This window comes from Herpailurus yagouaroundi, unplaced genomic scaffold (assembly GCF_014898765.1).
Source record: "Herpailurus yagouaroundi ecotype Mexico unplaced genomic scaffold, PumYag 77, whole genome shotgun sequence".
NCBI classification, from domain to species: Eukaryota; Metazoa; Chordata; class Mammalia; order Carnivora; family Felidae; genus Herpailurus; species Herpailurus yagouaroundi.
Genome location: NW_024412388.1, coordinates 22,074,529 through 22,089,669, shown reverse-complemented (window position 1 = coordinate 22,089,669; position 15,141 = coordinate 22,074,529). Strand labels below are relative to the sequence as shown.

The window sequence follows — 15,141 nt, the reverse complement described above, 5'->3', positions numbered from 1 at the left end:
AGCGCCACCGGCCGGGGCGCCCCGCGGCCCCGGAGCCGCCTCGGAGCAGCCCGGCCGCCAGCGCCGCGCAGAACTTGCGAAACAACAAACAGCCCGACATGTCGGAGTCGGCGGCCGCGGGGCCCCCTTCCTCCCTCGCGAGCCTCAGGCCCGGCCCGACCCCGGGGCGAAGGGGGCGCAGCCGCGACAACTTGTTCGGGGCCCGCACGCCACACACGCGCGCGCACGCAGGCGCGCGCGCGCACACACACACACACACACACACACACATCCTGACACCGCCCCCTCGAGCGGCCCCGGGCCCCGGGCACACATTCGGCCACCGCCCAGGCGCGCACCACACTCGCAACATTCCTGGACACGCAGCCAGCACGCACGGACACACACACTCACATCCGCTCCAGACCCGCTCCTACACGCGCATTCCCGGCACACTTGGCATTCACTCGGACCCACGCAACCCCCGGTGGCGCACACCACCAACCCCAGACACTCCCACACGTACACATCGCGCACACAGCGCACGGACACACACGTTCCGGACCCGTTCCCACGCCTTCACACACGTACACGGACCTCACAAGCACACACACCACACACGCGTTCCCTGATCCACACGCGGGCAGGATCTACAGAGCACCCCCGGTCACACGCATAACACACAACACATTCGTGGACATACGAGAGGCAGCACTCTCTGCCAAGGCACACGAAATGCAAACAAATGCAACACATTCGCAGATACAACTCCGGCCACACAACCAAACTCAGACACACACACACACAACCTACTTGGCCGCACAAACACTACACACTGGCAGGCACACAAGACACTCAGCGCACACCCAATGCCCCGATGCACACAACATTCACCCGAACACACTCGTAGACGCACAACACACACAGCACCTTCGCGTGCACACATAACTCACGGACACACAACATTCGCAGGCACACAAGACCCTGAGCAGCCGATCGCACATCCAACACTCAGACACACACAAGGAGCAGGCTCGGGAACGTTCGGTCACCCAACACTTACACTTTCTTGAGAGCTACGCCACGGGCCCCGGGGGCTCCGCGGGGCAAGCTTGGTCGGACGGACGAGCGCTTACCTGCCGGAGTCTCGGTCTCGGGCGCGCAGAGCTGGAAGGTGAGCGCCAGGACGAGAGCCTGGGCGCGGGCCATGGTGCCCCGCCGCTTGCCCCGGGGCCCGGCACGGGGTTGCCGCCGCCGGAGCCCGAGCCGAGCCCAGCCCGAGGCGAGCCGGAGCCCGAGCGAAGCGGCGCGGCGCGGAGCGGGACTGGCGCCGAGTCCAGAGCGGGAGCCCAAACAAGCGGGGAGCTGACGTCAGGCCCCGCCGCGGGTTCCGCGGTCTCGCGGCGCCCCCTGCTGGCAGCCGCGCGCGCAGCCGGTCAGGTCTCCCGCGGCCTGGACGCACCCCTCCCCCACGCCGGCGCCCCCTTTAGGAGGTCCGGAACGTGGAGGACCACCCCGCCACTACACCCACAGCACCGACATTCTCAAGCCAGCACGCTCGCTGCCCACACTTAGCTCTGGCACAGCTCTCTCCGGGACAGAGACCTAAAGACACCCTGCTTCTCTGTCCCCTCCGATGCTTGAATCCCCTCCTTACCTACACCCCTCCAAATGCACATTCACGAATACCTCCAAGGACAGGGTGCTCGTCACCGACCAAAAACAGGTGGTTGGGTCTTTGGAAACGTTGGCTTTTAAAGTTGTTCATAACATTCCTTTATTATCTTTTTAATATCCATGGGATCTGTAGTGATGTCCCCTCTTTCATTTTCATTAGTAATTTATGTTCACTCTCTTCTTAGCCTGATTAGAGGTTTATTGATTTATTGATCTTTTCAAAGAACCAACTTCTCTTTTGATCTCCTGTTTTCAAGGCAACTGATTTCTGCTCTAATTTTTTTTTCTTTTGCTTCTTTTGGATTTAATTTGCCTTTTTTTTTTTTTTTTTTTTTTTTTTTCCTATTTCCTAAGGTGGAAGTTTAGGTGAATGACTTTAGATCCTTCTTCCTTTCTATAGATGCATTCAGTGCTATAAATTTCCCTCTAAGCACTGCTTTTGCTGCATCCCATAAATTTTTAGAAGTTGTGTTTTCAATTTCATCGAGTCTAAAATGTGTTGTTGTTGTTGTTGTTGTTGTTTGTTGTTGTTGTTTCTTCATTTCTTCTTTGATCCATGTGTTACTTAATCTCCAAGTTGTTTGGAGTTTTCAAGCTACCTTTCTGTTATCGAGTTCTAGTTTAATTCCACCACACTCTGAGGGCGGACATTGTATGACCCCTAGTCTTTTAAAGTTAAGATGTGTTTCATGGCCCAGAATGTGGTCTATTTTGGTGACTATCCCATGTGAGATTGAGAGGAATGTGTATTCTGCTGTTGTTGGATGGCATAGTCTATGGATGTGCATTATATCCACTTGATTGATGGTGTTGAGCTCAACTATGTCCTCACTGATTTTCTGGCCTGCTGGTTCTGTCCATTTCTGATGGAGGGGCGTTGAAATCTCTAATTATGGGGGCGCCTGGGTGGCGCAGTCGGTTAAGCGTCCGACTTCAGCCAGGTCACGATCTCGCGGTCCGTGAGTTCGAGCCCCGCATCAGGCTCTGGGCTGATGGCTCAGAGCCTGGAGCCTGTTTCCGATTCTGTGTCTCCCTCTCTCTCTGCCCCTCCCCCGTTCATGCTCTGTCTCTCTCTGTCCCAAAAATAAATAAAACGTTGAAAAAAAAATTAAAAAAAAAAGATATCTCTAATTATGGAAGGGAATTCACCTATTTCTCCTTACAATGCTGGCTTTCAGAAAGTTTTTACTTTTCATGGCACGAAGTCCACCTTCTCACTAATTCTCCTTGGTCCCAGTCTACCTCTGGCTACAAAGGTTAAGTACATTTGGGCCTCTACCCGGTACAGGCCCTGTACAATGACCACAAACTAGTTGTCCATTATTACGTAAGACCATGCACCTTCCATATGCCTTACCCACAGAGGGTCACTTAATTCTCCCCACTGTTGTTTATTATTCCCATTATATAGTTGAGGAAATTGAGTTACAGAGAGGTGGCTTTTCCAAGGTCGTGCATTATTATGTAGTGGCACCGGGAACTGAATCAAGGCCATCTGGTTTAACTTGAATGGAGGCTGAGATCTGCCTCACATCTGGAGCAAATTAACAAACACCAGGTAGTGATTTGTTTGTTCAACAATTCCTATAAGCCAAGGTGGAAATATAAAACAGACAAAAATTCCTACCCTCATAGAGCTTGCATTCCAGTAGGAAAATAAGAAAAATAAACAGCCAAACAAGCAAATGCTCTGGTACATGAGACAGTGATAAACTATTACTCCTGGTATGAGACAGAGATATGCCAGAGAAGTGGAGGGAAAAACAGTGGGGGTGGGTGGGGGGGGTGTCTGACATGTAGTTGATGTTCAAAACATACTGACGCTCAAAAAATACTGAATGGATAAACGAATGAATACAGACATGGTCTTTGCCCTCATGAAACTTACACTCTCAGGGAAAAGACCAAAAGCAAAAATGCAAATAAATACGTAATTACAATCTGAGATGTGCACTCTAAAGAAAGTGGGAGGAATGTTGTGATAAATAATTAAGGGGGATCCTACTTGAGTTAAGGGGATCCGAGAGGGATTCCCTGGGGAAACAATATAGTGATATTTGAGCGGGGACCTGAAGTAAGGGAAGGAGCCAGCAAGTCAGTAGGGGAGGAATAGCACAGCCAGAGGGGACAGCCTACAGGAGGTGGTGCGTTTGAGGAACAGCCAGGCCAGGGTGGCTGGAATGGAGTGGGGAGGGAAGGGAAGCCAGATGCAACTAGAGAGGCCAGCAGGATCTGCAGATCATGCAAGAAACTATGGGGCTTTGGATTAAACCCTAAGAGCAGTAAGAAGCTACTGGAGCATTAAATAGAAGAATAAAAGGTCCTGAGCTTGCTTGCTTTTTTTTTTTAAGTCTTCCAATGAGCCAAGTGGAGACAGAGGAACCCATAGGCAGATGGATCTAACTAGTGGGCAGTGACCCAGGCCAGAGCCTAGGAGTCCAAAGTCTATCTAGGCCCTACCTGTGCCCTGCCTCCACTGCAGGCTGGCTCCTCAATGAGCGTGGAACAAAGGAGGTTGTCTGGAGGAGGCAGGGCACAGGGCTTGTGCACTCTTAGCCCTCTCTCTTTTGAGCCCTGATGAGCTCCATGCTGAGCTAGGGAAGGGGCCAAGGAGAAAGGTGAGAGAATTAAGCAGAGAGAGAATCACAGGGAGAAAGACAGAAGCAAGAAAAAGGCAATGGAGAAAAAACAGAGAGATCCTGGAGAGGGGAGAGGCAGGAAGGTCCAGCCAGAGCAAGAAACTCAAGGAGAGAAATCCAGTGAATAGAAGAAACAACCAAGGATGATGCTATTTTCAGAGGACTCCTGTGAGAGCCTCATGACAGGAGTTTGCCATTGATTCCATTTTTTTTTTTTAATGTGGACACTGAGGTTCAAAAAGTATAAGGCATTTGTCCAAAATCACCAAGCCAGGAAATAGTGGGCCCAGGACTCAAGCCTAGACTTAACCAATTCCACATCCATCTTCTCTTTGTGCAGGAGAAGAACGTAGAGCAGAGACTATCGTGGAGGGAGGAGGAGATAAAAAGAGAACATTCTGCTTCACTTGAAAAAGATCACAGACTTCTAAAACCACACAAGTGGCCTGGAGTGACCTGCCCAAATCTAGGGGAAAAGGAGACAGCACCGCAGACAGGGCCAGGCGGTGAAGAAATTCAATGACTTTCAACTCATGGAATATTTATGACACCTACACTGGGCCAGGCCCCATATTGGGTGCTGGTGTCATGGAGATGCACCAGTCATGACCCCCTGTTGGCCAGAGGGGTAAGTGGACATGTAAATAAATAACCAACTGTGTCCTAAAGGCCATAACACCAGTTCAGAGAAAACACAAAGGTAGCAGAGGTTGACGCAGCCTAGGGAGTTGGAAAGCAACATCCAAGAACTGATATCTGACCCTGTAGTTTCCCAGGTCGGCAAGGCCAGGAAGAGCATTTCAGGCAGAAGAAGCAACCTGAATAAAGGCACAAGACATGGGATTGCTAGGAACAGTGGGTATCGGGTGCTCTTGGATCATTGGCTATGCACGGTCTTATAGCAAGAGATAAAAACAGTGTTGGACTCAGAGTGCAAAGGGTATTAAATACAGGGCCATGAAAACCGGACTTGAACCCCTCAATCAGTGGTTCTCCAACTATGCCCCTGGCGAAACCCAAGTGTTCCTCAAGCCAGGCTGAAGGGTTCTGCCACTGAATTAAAACTATAGTCATCTTTTTCCAGTTTGCAAGAAGGTAACTTAATTACAATGAATAGAATTTTCTTTGTTTTAAGGTGCTTTTCCTCCATACACTTTTCTAAAGACTTTAGCACATGTCAGTTGTGCGAGAGAATGAGAGAGTTAGTGTAGAATCACAGTTTCATTTTGTTTTGGTTTTTTACAGTTTTTGGTTTAACATATCCATAGTTTGTGGTGTTCTACAAAGAACTGTGACTTCTGGATCTACCTAACTATTGAGGAGTCATAGAAGGACTTTAACCAAGGGAAAGACAAAGTCTGATCTTTCTGTTTAAAAAAAAATTATTCTGGGGTGCCTGGGTGGCTCAGTCGGTTGAGCGTCCGACTTGAGCTCAGGTTATGATCTCGCGGTTGGTGAGTTTGAGCCCTGCATCGAGCTCTGTGCTGACAGCTCAGAGCCTGGAGCCTGTTTTAGATTCTGTGTCTCCCTCTCTCTCTGCCCCTCCCCCACTCATGCTCTGTCTCTCTCTCTCTCTCTGTCAAAAATAAATAAACATCAAAAAAATTTTTTAATTAAAAAATAAAAATAAATCATTCTGGAGGTGCCTGGCTGACTCAGTCAGTAGAGCATGCAACTCTTGATCTCAGGGTTGTAAGTTCAAGCCCCACATTGGGTGTAGAGATTACTTGAAAATAAAATCATTTAAACAAATCATTCTGGAGGCCTGAGAAAGAAGGAAAGGGGAGGGAAAGAGAGGGGGGAGGATATCAGTCAGGAAGAAGGCTATTTACAAAGTTCAAGTTAAAATTGATGTCCTGGACTGAAAGTGGGGGCTATTGGGTTGGAGAGGGGGACTAAGTCCAGCCTCCGAGAGGAAAACCTACTGTGATTCTCCAGACTCTCCAGCCAGGCTGCCCAGGGAAGTCACAGGAGCCAATTTGGTAGAGAAGATAATGTCAACAGCTCACTGTCACCTAGAGAGTCTTCAACAGAAGTAAACCTCTGTGTCTCAATGAAAACAGAAGGTAAGCAAAACTGGGTAGTGTGTGTGTGTGTGTGTGTGTGTGTGTGTGCATGTATGTGCACATGAGCACTCCCATACAACTGTGGGACCAAGTCTTTCCCCCATCATGGGACATCTATTTTCTCTAATAATAAAAACAGATTTAAACATTTTTTAAGTACATAGTATGAGCCAGGTCCTAGTCTGGGTGTTTTACCCAGCTAATTTTCACAATAACCTAATAACATTTTTCAAATGCTTTCATGTGCCAAGTATTGTGCTAAATGCTTCAAGTGAATAATATCTCACTTGATCTTCACAATAGCCTTGAAACTGATACTATTATTTCCTTCACTTTAAGGATAAGGAAATGAGTACACAGAGAGGCCAAGTGACTTGTCCCAAATCAAATGGCTGGAAAATGGCAAAGCCAAAACTCAAAGCCAGTTTTGCCAGAATCCAACCACCTGCAGCTTTCAACGCAGCACTTTGCTCTCTTCTCTTCCTCGGAGAAAAAGCTTTTGAGCTGGTAAGCTTTGGGTCAATAAAACCTAGAGAAAGGAACTCTTCCTTATCCTTCAAAGCCCTGGCTCAGTGTTTGTCTAAGCCAGTTTCCTGGCCCACCTACATCAGAATATTCTTTGAAAGCTTGGAGGAATTGTAGATTCCTGGACTTGTCCCCAAAATTCTAATTCAGTAGGCTTGAGATAGGACCTTCGAGTGATTTTTGTGCACATTGAAGATTTTGAGTGGGACAGGCTCCAATACTGCCTCTTGCAAGAGCCCTCATCCCCACCCTGGCTCCTTCCAGAGTACCTTTCTCCTTCAGACTCCAACAGTGCCCTCCTTCCTACTATTCCAACTTAGGTTTTAGTTATGTTCACTTCTCACCTCCACTACAAATATGATCTAGTGTCTTTACTGGGCTACATCTTCTTACAAGGCACTTCCATTGTCCCACTAAATCCCTTCTACACTGTGAGCATTTTGAGAGAGGGCCTCCTCCTTGTGATCCCTCCTTTCTATCTGAACACACTTAGCATTTTACAATGTGTTCTGCCGTTCACAACGTCATCCTCTTGTTTCATCCAATCCTCACTACAATCTTTAAGGAGGTATATTGTCCCCCACTGTACCCACGAGAAAAGAGACTGGGAGCTTTTGACACTAGCCCAAGGTGGCCAAGCTAAGAAGGAGGCAGGACTAGGAGTTGAACCTAAATCTTCTAGCTCCAAGCCCAATTCTCTTGCCTCCACACCAACTTACGTCTACCCTATTCAGTGGTAGGAAAGTAAACATTGCTTCCCTATGCTGTTACAAGGTAGCAAAAATAAATCGGATGATGCCTTAAAAGATCTGGCACAGCGAGCACACAATAAACGGTGGGGAGAAGGAAAAACTGAGGTCAGGGAAGGGTAAATGACTTTCCTCAAATCAAATACCAAATCGCAGACTGTGGACACAGCTTCAGGGTGGCATCAGACGCTGCTAGTTGGGAGAACAACTTTGACGGGCCTTGAGTCTCCGTGAATCTCTTCCGTACCTCCACCACGCATCCCACGCAAACCGTGCAGTTTCCCGGAGCGCCACCGCGCGGGCAGCGGAGGAAGGGGGTCAGCCTTTTTAAAATATGAGCAAGGGGCGTGGTCACGCGGAGGGGCGGGGCGGGGCGGGGCGCAGGCGCGCGGACGCAGGCAGATGACGTAGGCGCGCTGTTCGGCTCAGAGTTGACTGAGGGGCCATGTGGGGTTGCGGCGCGCTGTTGGGGGCGCGAACCAGATCACGGCTTTGGCGTGAGGTGCTCGTCGCTTGGGGCCGCCGCTGGTCTGCCGCCGCCCCCTGCTCCGCATCTGCCGAGCCCTCCCGGGTCCGGGCGCTGGTCTATGGGCACCACGGGGACCCAGCCAAGGTCGTCGAGTAAGAGACGGCGCCGAAACGGGGCAAGGGGACAGGGGCTCCTGGAGGGGGTTAAGACGCGCCGTGGAGAGGGGGGACTAAGAAAGGAGGGACCGGGTCTGAGGAAGAAGGCAGAGAATAACGGGACCCAAACCGAAGCCCGGGGCGCGATGGGTAGCTCGGAAAGTCGATGCGTCCAGGTAATTGAAGGCCAGAGAGGCACCATTGATTATGACGGCGATAGTGGCTAACTTTTTTTTTTTTTTGAGGTGCAGTTGACATACAGTATTAGATTAGATTTAGGTGTACAACGTAATGATTCGATATTTGTATGTATTACGAAACGATTGCCCATTAAATCCAGTTAACATGTCACCTTACATAGAGACAGATTTTTTTTTCCTTGTGATGAGAACTTTCAAGATCTAGTCTCTTAGCACCTGTCAAACATGCAGTATTACTAACCGCGTTGGCAAGCTAAACATCACATCCCCATGATTTATTTTATAACAGGAAGTTGGTACCTTTTGACTCCGTTCACCCATTTGGTTCCTACACACCACACACACACACGCACACACACACGCACGCACACACACACACATCCCTGAGCACCAGTCTGTTCTCCGTTCACCCATTTGGCTCCTACACACCACACACACACACACACACACACACACACACACACACACACCCCTGAGCACCAGTCTGTTCTCTGTGTCTATGAGGTTGGTGTTCGTTTGTTTAGATTCCACATGGAAGTGAGATCATACAGTAATGGTCTTTCTCTGTCTTATTTCATTTAGCATAATGCCCCCAGCATCCATCCATGTTGTGTCATGTGGCAAGATTTCATTCCTTTTTATGGCTAAATAGTATTCCATTATTTTGTATATCTAGTATGTCACATTATTATATAGCTGTTAGCCCACTACTTTATGTGTGTGTGTGTGTGTGTGTATATATATATATATATGTATATATATATATATAGACCATTACATTTTCTTTATCCCTCAATAACTCTTACTGATCGAGTATTATGTGTCAAGCACAAAATGGATGTGTCCACACGGATGCTCTCATTTAGTCATCACTTTTGGGGTAGGTACTTGATTTAGTTCCATTTGCCAGTGAGAAAACTGAGGTGTAAGAAAGGTAAAAATCACTTGCCCAAGGTCACACAGCCAGTAAGTGGCAGAGTTGAAATTTAAACCCATGTCTTACTGACTGATTTACCTGAGTTCCTAGGCTCTTATTTTTTTTGGAGAGTATTTTTTGGATGCTTTTATGTCCATTCTAATCTTCCACTTCCCAAAAGGTAGGTGAGAGACATCATTTTCAGTTTACAGAAGGCAAGGGACTTGTCCAAACTGAAATAGCTAATAAGGATTGAAACAGGGACAGGAACCCACAGCTTCTGACTCCTATCTCGTGTGATTTCCTGTCTGTTGCACTATGCATATGCCTTTAGCCAGTTAAAAAGAGCTCCTGTTTTGGAGCCTTACAGACCCTAAGGTCAAATATAGACTCCACCTCTTATTAGCTGTTTGATCTTAGACGAATCACCCAGCCCCTCCGAGCCCTCGCTACTTTTATGATTATGTTCTCCTAAACTTTTGTTGCCTCTTAATCCATGATTTTTGCATGTGGCTGATAAAAACAGCATGTGACTTGTCAACCACTGTAAATATGCCCATAAGTGACTATACCATCCAAAAGGGCTGGTGGGGTCACTGTAGGGGAGCTAAGAGAAAAGCACTGGTCTGGGAATCAGACCTGGAGTCCAATCCTTACCCCATCCTGTGTGTTTGGGCAGGTTACTGAAGTTCTGTGAGCCTCCGTTTCATCCTCTTGAAAAGTGGAGACAATACAGGTAGAGCTATGTAGCTGAGGTCAAGCTAATGCTGCCCACCAAAAAGTGCCCGCACACTCTCCTAAGGCCCCTTGTTTACAGCTCTCTGAGTCCCAGCACATGGTGTGATTGTTTTCCAAAGAGTAGGCAAACACAGAATTATTATTATTATGGTTAAAATACAAGCTAGAGTGCTCACTTCAGCACGTATGCTACCAACAGAACGACGCAGAGAAGATTAGCATGGTCCCTGCTCAAGGGTGACATATGCAAATTCATGAAGCATTCCAAATTTTTACTCAAAAAAAAAAAAAAAAATCCAAGCCAGATGTTTTGACAACTGGAGGAGATAAGCCTCAGTTAAATTCAAGGTCATGCACTCAGCCTAGCCACATCCACCATTAGAATATTGAGGAGACACCTCAGTCAGTAAACCTCAACTTGTATGTTGATCACAAGTAATGATCACCGTGTCAGGAAGACTTGTCCCTGGGGACTGTGCTGTAATGAGTTGGTAAAGCTCTGATGAACATTAGTTTTCCAGGAATGCACCCCAAATGGGAGTGATGTGCCTCTCGCACAGGCTTGTAATTTCTGTTGTCTGGTACACGAGCTGCCACAAAACAAGTGCTCCAAAAACATTAGTTAATTATGAATCTAATTTCTGTAAGAAATGTAATTTTTTGTTGTTGTATTTCAGTGTTTATTTCTAAGAGAAAGTACACGCAAGAGAGAGCAAGGGAGGGGCCAGAGTATCTGAAGCAGGCTCTATGCTGACAGCAGAGAGCCTGACGTGGGGTTGAAACCCACAAACCATGAGATCATGAGCTGAGCTGAAGTCAGACGCTTAACCAACTGAGCCACCCAGGCACCCCAAGAAGTCTATTTTTGTAGAGTTCTGTGGTGATGAGGAGGGGACCCTTTGGAAAGGCCTGGGAAAGTTAGGCAGCTGGGTGCAGTTGCCTCCGATTGAGTCCCTCTTCTTAGAGAGCCAGCGAACTGGAACAGACTGGTCTGGTGGCAGCTGCCACTTAGGGAAGAAAGAGCTCTTTTGTCTCCTTGTGTGGAACCCTAATAACTTCCCAGAAGTTCAAAACATGATAGTTTGATGAAGCGTTACTCGGCCTTGGCTTCACACCTCGCTCCCCTGTGGCACTTTGAGTCCATATTCCCAGGAGCCTACCCTGAGGTATTTAGTGGGTCTAGGATGGCACTGAACATCTGTGTTTTTTAAAGCTCCCCAAGTGATCCTGGTACCCCGGCCAGGGTTGAGAACCATTGCCCTTGTGGATACAAACTCTTGGGCAGTAATTCTCCATCTGCCCCAGAAAAGTGGCTTTCCCTTCTGACCCAGATTCGGGCAACTTGACTTGTTCGTGTATGGACTGAGGCCAGAGGCTGGGATTCTCTTCTTTGTAGTCATGTCTTTGGAGGTTTAAGGTAACCACCCTGTCACAGAAAGAATCAGGTGTCCTTTAAATATTCCGCTGACTGGGTGTGTGGGTCAGGTTACACCAGGCAGGGTCATGGAACCACCCAGAGTCCAGGCAGAGTGTTCCCCAAACTGGCGTAGTTGGTGATGCTGGTATGCTTTCACCGTGAGCCAGAGCTCTGGGAGCAACAGGGAGGGAATGGAGAACAGGCTTCTTGGGTCGGAGGGGTTGCAGAATTCCTCAGAATGAGACCTGCAGGGATCTCTGAATCTAAATGCCCTTTTCATTCCTGTTGGCCCCCAGACATTCCATCTGGTCTCTCTACTAAACCTTGTTCCTCTGTCTCCTAGAGGTTTTTTTTCCTCTCCCCCAGAATGGCCTCCCCTAAATAAGCACTTGGGCCTTTTTCTTTGGGAGGATCAAATGATGTAAAGTAAGACCGCAGGAGAAAATGACAAACTTGGGAGAATTATAGACTCTAGAAATTTCAGAGGTCCCCCACGGCCATCGCCCCTTGTGCAGAGTTCTGGATTCTCTATCGATAGTTCCCGGAACCTCCAATGTCCTCTTTCCTTTTGGTCCTGAAAGTCCCCTTTCAGAGCTTTGCCGTTCTCTGGGTCTTATGTTAAAAACATCTTTCATTTACTGTGTACCTACTATGTGGCAGGTATTGGGCTAAGTTCTCCACGTATATTATGGAAATAAAAAGTCACAAAAATCCAGTTTGGTCATTATTATCCCCATTTTACAGATAAGGGAACTGAGCTCAAGAAGCATAAAAGTCACATGCCCAAGATCACACAACTAGGATGTCCCTTCTTTAATAAGAGTCCTTGTTATAGGACCTGAAAAAACAATGACAGTCATCTCCAACGTTTTTTGAGAATGAGATATAAAACTGGGGAAAAGATAGGTCAGAAGAGAAGATGAAGTTACTCAGGTGACCCCAAGTCTCCACCCTTCATAGGAAGGGCAGCCCCAACCTAGGGAAGATGGTAGGAACGTTATTCTCTGTCTGCCCTCCTTTTGAAGATCCTGAAGTGTTCATAAAAATAGCATCCTGGTTGGCACAGCTTTCTCCCCTGCCTGTTGCTAGCACAAAATCAAATGTAGCTGTGAAACCTGGACAAACCCATTCAGTGTTAGCCATATGGGATTTGGGGAAGCAGGTGGTGACGACCCAGTCTGTATGGGTGGTGAGTTCTCATGGTAGAACACTGTTTACCCTCGGATTTCTTTTTACAATTGATGTCAGTGTGTGCAACCAAATGTCTATGCAGGTGACTTGGTTTTTAAACCAGAATTACACTACTTTGGAAAAAGATTCGCACTTTTGGTTTGGCATTCTATTGAGAACTGGGATTTTATTTGTCTGTCTCCTGGAGACTTTTACTGCGGTCATGAATGAAGGAGGAGGGAATCGAACTCATTGATGTAGTAAGTTAGGCAGGAGTTATTCTCTGAGGGCCTGCTACCTGTGCGGCAGGACTGGGGATGCAAAGATGAATAATCTGTGGTCTTTGCCCTTAAGGAAGTCACGCTCTAGTCCAGGAGATGGGTGACCATAGGCCAGTGCAGCAATGCTATATCAGGTTATGTGTAGACTGCTGTGGACACCCAGAAGAGAGGTACCCGGCCCCCTCAGAATAGTCAGAGAATGCTTTATCTAAGGACACGGAGTCTAGGTTGAGTGCCCCCAGAAGATCGGGTGGGCAGTATATGAGGAAAAGTGTAGAAATGTTCCAGAGGACCCTGCATGTGTAAAAGCCCAGAGGGAAGAGAAAACCTGTTGTGTCTGACTGACGAATATTTATGGAGCGCCTGCCGTGCACTCAGTATGTGGTCCTCGAGGGAGGTGTCTGCTGCCCCAGGCTCAGAGGGGACTAGCTTGAGATCACAGGACTCAAACGCAAGCTGGATTCCACATCCTAAAGCGCTTGTACGTTGCCTTCCTTCTGGACTTCACCCTAGGCTGGAGTTGGGGGCCAAAACCCTGAGGGTGGAACCTGGCGGGCAGAGCTCTGAGGTACTGCACAGCAGGTAGGAGATCCCCCTGTGTCCAAAGTGTGGGAGGAAAGCTACCCCCCCCACCAGCGTAACCCCAAGTTATTAGGGTTGTCTGGCCCTCCCAGCGGCGGCTGCAGCTCTCTGGGGTGGTTCCAGGCCTCTCCCACCCTGGATGGGGTGGGAAGGATCAGCATTTTAGAGAAGGGAAAGCAAAGATGCCATGAGGTTTGTCTGTGGCTCAGGATGTGTTGTTGGGGACCCACCCACAAGGGCACTGGCCTGGGTTCTAGTCCCCACTCCGCCACTCATGGTTAGGGTGAGGAAATCATTCCAGTCTCCTTTTTTTTTTTTTTTTTTTTTTTTTCAGTTATTCTTTGATAAAATAAAGGGGTTGACCAAGGGCAGCCGTGGTAAAGACGGGCATGCATGCGGTCTCTTCCTCCCCCCACACCTTCTATTGCCAGTGACAAACCTTCACAGCTCCGTTTTTCGTATACCTCGGAACGTATACACCTCTTTACCCTGTTCTCCCCAAACAACACTTTTTTCTTCTAAGACAAGGGGAGGCTTTAACATCCTTCTCGACATAATACTGTAGCCTCGGAAATGGTTATGAGACCGAATCCTCTTTGTCCAGCTCGGACAACTCTGTGAAACCGGTGGACGTTGGCCTGCCTGCTCCCCAGTGGTTGTTCTAGCAGACTCCAGGGAGCAGTGCTGTGGCTGGAAATCGGGGGTCCTAGGTACAAAATTTCACCAAGGCCCTGTTTGCTCTTGATTGGTATCGTAATCAGCAGCCCTCCAGGCAGGGGCTGCATGGTCATTGTTGTTCCTGTCAGAGAGACCAAAGCAGCTGCAGACAGGGACCCGGTCCCCTGCTGTGGCCCAGTCTTATTCTCTGGATCGATAAGCTAAGCAACAGACTCTAGCTCCCTTCAAGCAAGTTTCCTGATGTCAGCAGCTGTAGAACATTCTAGGGCTTACCAGCTTACTGGTAATCTTAGTTGAGAGAAAGTAGGGGACTGAGAAAGTAGTGAGAGGGTTTCTTTGCCAACTCTGGGTAGAAACTTCCAGAAGTTCCCCCCCTAAGTCTCTAATGCCTTTCTATTCAAACTGACTGTCCTGAAGTGCAAGTGGTCCTGAATGGTGGGAGGGCAAGATGACTTTGAGGCAGGGAAGTCAGAAGAGGCACAGGGAGCAAGCGGGCGTGCCTAGCACACCGACGAAGTGTGCGAGCTAGGCTCAGGAAAAGGAGCTTTCCCTGAGAGCCCAGGACTCCTTGACAGAACCCACCAGTGGAGGCCGCCAACCACCCCTGCTGCGGGGCGAGCCAAAGAACTTCATTCTTCCACAATCCCCAGTGTGTCTTATTAATCAAATCTCTGAGCAACGTACCCAGCACAGCATTTCAGCAGATCACATGGGGATTGCAGACAGACTGGAGAGAGCCACCTAAGATGTGGGTAACCTTTACCCAGTGCCACATTCTTAGCTCTCTGCAGTGAGCACATGAGAAAGTCTCTGGCCCATGGCAGTCTCTCCCTGCCTGTTCTCCCTGCTCAAAATGACATTGACCAGTTTGAGGTGACTGAGTGGAAGATGTGCAAATGG

At 48.3% G+C, this 15,141-nt stretch overlaps 2 protein-coding genes and 1 non-coding gene across 6 annotated transcripts in view; 2 read left to right on the top strand and 1 right to left on the bottom strand.

Annotated features, from left to right (window-relative positions):
- Window positions 1-1,280, bottom strand: part of PTPRU (protein tyrosine phosphatase receptor type U) — an 82,980-nt gene extending 81,700 nt beyond the window's left edge. The window contains exon 1 of one of the 2 annotated variants that reach the window (XM_040467193.1): window positions 1,116-1,280. In XM_040467193.1, coding sequence (XP_040323127.1) covers window positions 1,116-1,188 — 73 coding nt within the window. In that variant the 5' untranslated portion in view covers window positions 1,189-1,280. The remainder of the gene's footprint in view (window positions 1-1,115) is intronic. The other variant, XM_040467186.1, reaches the window with a different exon arrangement.
- A 6,767-nt stretch (window positions 1,281-8,047) lies between these two features.
- The window catches only part of MECR (mitochondrial trans-2-enoyl-CoA reductase), a 37,694-nt gene continuing 30,600 nt past the window's right edge, over window positions 8,048-15,141 (top strand). For all 3 annotated transcript variants that reach the window (XM_040467146.1, XM_040467132.1, XM_040467139.1), the window contains exon 1: window positions 8,048-8,256. In XM_040467146.1, coding sequence (XP_040323080.1) covers window positions 8,081-8,256 — 176 coding nt within the window. In that variant the 5' untranslated portion in view covers window positions 8,048-8,080. The remainder of the gene's footprint in view (window positions 8,257-15,141) is intronic.
- LOC121027870 (U6 spliceosomal RNA) lies at window positions 10,282-10,387 on the top strand. Its single transcript, XR_005788957.1, has one exon. It is a non-coding gene; the product is annotated as a U6 spliceosomal RNA (small nuclear RNA).